The following is a 5,370-nucleotide window of genomic DNA, read 5'->3' on the forward strand; positions in this document are numbered from 1 at the left end:
GTAGGCGTCCAGGCGAGACTTGAATATCTCCAGAGAAGGAGACTCCACAACCTCCCTGGGCAGCCTGTTCCAGTGCTCCGTCACCCTCACCGTGAAGAAGTTCTTACGCACATTCGTGCGAAACTTCCTGTGCTGCAGCTTATGTCCGTTTCCCCTCGTCCTGTCTCCATGTACCACTGAAAAGAGACTGGCCTCACCGCTATGGCCGCCACACCTCAGATATTTATAAACCTGGATCAGGTCCCCTCTGATGAGGGGACCTGAATTTACTATTCAAGTCATGGAAAAACACACATAACATTGAAAGAATAATAGTTTTAGCTCTCCTATGTTTAGTGGCATAGAGTGCTAGCTTGTGAAACATATTTGTTCCTAAAATACATTCTAAAGAACTTCAGCATAAAGCACAAAGTATGATATCTGCATAAATAATCTCCTTTATATTCCAGTATCAAACCAGTATTAGGTAAGTCGTGTAATAAAGCCTTGTAATAAAGTTTTTGGAATAAAGATCCAAACTTTTTTTTAAAACTTCAGAAAACAAAATGAAATTATAGCTGTACTAGTTAACATAGGTAAGAAAACTAACTAATGAAAAGCCAGGCACGTCTATCTTCATTTTCACTATTCACTGAATAACTGTACGTTAGACTCAAAAACCGACTGGAAGACAATTTGTTCTTGAGAGAGTATCAACTGAAGGACAGGAATTATATATATAGTACATATAATAATTATGTATATATAAAATATTTAGAAATTACTATTCACCACATTAGAGTGGGCAATACTGTTTCTACTTCCAGGGCAAGATTAAGCTTTTGATCTACTCAGGAGCAAGAATTCTTTAATGTTACAGACCACAAACCAGAAATTTTAGAAAACAAAAACAACATTACGGTGGTTGTAAGAGATCTCAAGAGATCACTGAGTCCAACCCCCTGCTAAAGCAGGTACCCTACAACATGTAGCCCAGGTAGGTGTTCAGGTAGGTCTTGAGTATCTCCATAGAAGATGACTTCACCAGTGTTCCAATTATTTTAGAATGTATTTTTCTTATAAATATAATTATTCTGCGAGAACTGTTAATAATGCACTTCTTAAAAAGCAACTTAGAGATATTTACATCTCATTTAACACCACTTCAGTTTGTTCTCCTCTTCTCAGTTTTAGTAAAATACAATTTGTAACTACAAAAAAATTCTGCTAACATGGCACTAAGTATATCAAGACTGAGGCAAACAGGCATTTTTGAAGCCTTCTTATTTTTATAAATAGCATATAAAAAAAGCAGCTAGCACAATAAACATCATCTCTATCAAGCAGTTTCAAAAGCTACTTTCACATATTTTATACTGTTTTGCTAATTGTGATTGTCATTCAAAATAACTTCATAGAAAGAAGATTTTAAATTATGCATTGTAAAATAACAGCTACAGCAAAAACTGCAATATAACTTAAATACAGTCACAGAAATCTGTTTATTTATTTACTTTTCATAAAATCTTAGAATCATAGAATGGCCTGGGCTGAAAAGAACCATAAAGATCACGTAGTTTAAACCCCCCTGCCACGGGCAAGGATGCCAACCACTAGAGCAGGCTGCCCAGAGCCACATCCAGCCTGGAACTTTTAAATAATAGTTCTCTAAATTAAAAATCCTCACCTGCAATTTAGGTTGTTACTAATTTTGTTGCTTGTTTTTAAAGTGAATGAAAACAGTAATACATTTGGAAAGCTAACAAAATACATTACTGCTGCTCAACATCACATATATGAAACTGAACTGGAACTCTTAAAATTTATGTTGAGATGAAATTTATGTTCACTGAAATTTTTTGGAGGAAGGGGTTTATGATTGATATGTTAAGACAGTTGTTTTGAATATTCTGCACAGATACTGAGGATCTAAAAAAGTTACCTGTCTTCTTAGGTTTAAATTTCCATGCTCTAACTAAACTACACTGGCAACAATTTTCTGAATGCACTTATCCTTCACAAGCTGTTATTTTAAACACAGATCTTTTGTTGCTTAACTTTACGGCTGAAAATGAGTATCTACTTGCAAGTTGACATTGTTCTCAAACTAGGCCCATTGCAGTGTTTGAAGCAGCCTGCTAAAATCTTACATTGATAGCAAGCTCATGACTCAACAAAACTGCTTCATAGTAGCTCAAAAAAATACAGCAGCCACCTAACAATTTGAAGTGATGCAACAACTGTGCACCTCCACTATTTTAAAATTGTTTTCAAGTTATTCAGTGAGTTAACTGAAATCCTCCACCTACCTACAGCACTTAACTAGGTAGTGTCCACATACATGACAAAAATGTCAACTGCATAAATTCTCTATCCTATTTGCTTGATTAAGCAGAAACATGATTAATGTCCGCAGTGAAAGCAGGACTGGTGACCTAACACTGCACATCTCTCGCAGTGATGATTTTTCATCATATCTTACATTTACTGTGTATTTTTCTGAACATGAATAAAGTAATGTTACCAGAAAGGGGAAAAATATTTCCAAAACTGCTGTGAGATAGCATAGCATAAAACAAGTTCAAGCTTGTTTTATCCCTCTGAAGTTAATCAATCAGATTCATTCACCTAAATTTTATTTGTAACACACATTCTTAGAAGTTACACTCTCTCTAGACATATTATGTAAATTAATCACAGTTCAATCACCTTGCAACCCTGTAATGTATGCTTGTGTAACTCAAAGGGAAACTTTCACCAAAAAACTGGTATCTGAACAAGATAAAGCAATAATGCTGTCCAGTTTCAAGAATCAAAACTTAGAAAGATCAGCTAAGCAAATATCAAAACAAATAAACAAGCAAACAAAAATCAGTATTTCATTAGTTTTTACTATAGCTAAAAATGTCAACTCACCAGACTTGTGTTTCTTGTGTTTTGCTTTCTTTTTGAATAACTTGCTTTGGATCTCAGATTTGTAAGATTTGAATGGATAAAGATGAACCTCACGTCTTCTTTGCAAGTCATCAAGTTTTTTCTGCAGATTTTCATTTATAATGTCCTTCAATTTCTTTTTTTTCTTTTTCTTCTTCTTTGCCCGCAACTTAATTAGTTTATTATTATTACTTCGAAGTGAGTTCTCCAGCGTTATTTCTTTAACAGATTTGTTGTAGTCTGTGTCTTGGTTGTCATTATGCGTGCCATTGACAAGCACCTGACAAGCTTTCAGCGTGTTCTCTTTGAACGGACTGATCTCAACTTTTACTCTGGCCATTTCCGCACAACCTTGTCCTTTCTCTGCAGGCTTTCTTTCTCCTGAACTAAAGTGATCGGCCATGCTAACAATCTCTCCTGAACTAATTAAATGCCTCAAGTTCTCTTTATAACAACAAGTTTTTTTAATGTCACAGACTCCTGAGGTCTTCATTTCACAGTTAATCTTAATCTCTGTAGTGACACTAAAGCTATCTAAATGTGTATCTTTTTCTGGACAGCTGGCAATGGAACCCATACTTTTCCCTCCTTCTGACTTGGAACGAGGTAGCAGATCTCTTCTATTGCCAGAGCTGACAGCTCCATTTCTTTTGCTTACATATTCATGTTTTACTTTCTCTACCTTTGTACGTGGCACTTTTTTTACTTTGATGGGAGGAGATGGGAACTCAGGAGCCTGAAAAGGTTTCTGTTTGTAAATCCGAACATCTGCACCACAAAACTGTGGAAAATGAACATATGCATTTTCCAAGTAGTCATAACCAAGAATTACTTCTCTGCATTCATGAATAGGTTGACCCAGAACAGCATCTTGAACATCCTTTTGTGTTTCATAGACAAAATCACAAAGACCTTTTAGCAGCCACACTTTTTGGTAGAATGGTAGTTCATGAAATGGTTTTTCCTGTAAGGGATTAACTTCTCCAAGGACTTTAAAAAACTGTGGACACAATCCAAGTTTTTCTGCAGAGCTATTAGGATTGTCAGTCTGCCCTACAATATTATACCAGTGTTGGACTTTCTGTCTTAGTGCTGCTTCCCAAGCCCTGTAAGAAAGTGTTGGCCTACGATGTAATGTAGATCTGCGATGTGGAGGACTTAACAAAGAAGTCATTATTTTAGATAAAAAAGCATTACACTGAGGCATAAGAAGACAACGTTCCAATTCATAGAACACTATTTCAGGTAAGTTTAAAATCTGTTGTGCTAAACAAAGGAAATGACCAATAGCTGGAATCTCCCACATCGTCTCCATCCTCGTAGGTGCTGCTTGAGCTAGAAGTGACTTTTCCCATTCTTCTATTTCCTTCTGACTAGCTTCTTCTGCTTCTTTTCTTTCTTGCTCTCTCATCCTATTAGGAGAAAGTCCACAAAAAATCAGGTATCACTTGAATTAAAAGAAACAGGAGAGGAAAAAAAAAAAATCAGAACTCCAGTATGACATACACACATCTTGAAGGAATACGGAACACAATACATACCACTGTCTTGGTTATTTATAAAGCGTATCCCTCTCTAGTTCTCAAATCCCTTATTTTTGCTGTGTTTCAGTATTTCCAATTAACAGTATTTTACTTGTCATCTACTCATATAAACATCTCTTAAAACAAATGCTAGATAACTTAATTCCAAATTATTGTCATGTGGCTTGTGTCACCTAACTTGTAATCTCCTTGTTTCTGTCTTAAGTGCTTCATTCACATGCAAGAATGTGAAAATCCCTCCCATGTAAAGCCTTGGTGTACAACAGTGGTCAAAAAGGAAACATATTAAATTGTATGAAGAATGTGATGGAAAAAGACACTAGAAATAAGATGTCATTACATTAATAAATGGTTTGCCCTCACCTGAAAAATTGTATTCAGTTCTGGTCCCCTAGCTAAGAAAAGGATAGAGCAGAAATAGTGGGTATTCAGAGAAAGAGGTTATTGGCAATGAGTCCTGTTAAACTCCTTAAAATTTCAGACTCCATACAAAATATTAGCAAGAGAAAAACATGACCACAATATATAAAACAATTTCCTTTTATTTGTAAATTTATCATGACAGTCAAAAGTAACAAGTTGAAGAGGAAGAAATGCTTCCACTTCAGATAATCAATAGCCATTAGTTTACTACCTAATTTACTAGATCACAAGATATGTTAATTTAGTTCTAGAGTAACTAATAGGATATCATCATTAATCATATCAGCACCAACAGCTGTTAATAGTAGGACGAATTTAAGTTTTAATGGTAAAGAAACATTTTTGCCTCATAGCATGGCCAGATTCCAGCGGTTAGAACTAGGATACAACCATAGTTGTAGGAAATTTTTTACAGAGCTTCAGAGCTATTCCCAAGCTTCTCATAATTTTTTCTCTGAAGGTTGTTTTTGTAAGTACACTTAGGAGGAGA

At 35.4% G+C, this 5,370-nt stretch overlaps 1 protein-coding gene across 1 annotated transcript in view; it reads right to left on the reverse strand.

Moving 5' to 3' along the window:
- The window catches only part of KIAA2026 (KIAA2026 ortholog), a gene marked incomplete at its 5' end in the record, with an annotated part of 60,757 nt that overhangs the window by 47,867 nt on the left and 7,520 nt on the right, over nucleotides 1–5,370 (reverse strand). Inside the window, one exon of the mRNA XM_010725640.2 lies at nucleotides 2,896–4,325. Within this exon, the coding sequence (XP_010723942.1) occupies nucleotides 2,896–4,325 (1,430 nt within the window). The remainder of the gene's footprint in view (nucleotides 1–2,895; nucleotides 4,326–5,370) is intronic.

This window comes from Meleagris gallopavo, chromosome Z, assembly GCF_000146605.3.
Source record: "Meleagris gallopavo isolate NT-WF06-2002-E0010 breed Aviagen turkey brand Nicholas breeding stock chromosome Z, Turkey_5.1, whole genome shotgun sequence".
Classification (NCBI taxonomy): Eukaryota; Metazoa; Chordata; class Aves; order Galliformes; family Phasianidae; genus Meleagris; species Meleagris gallopavo.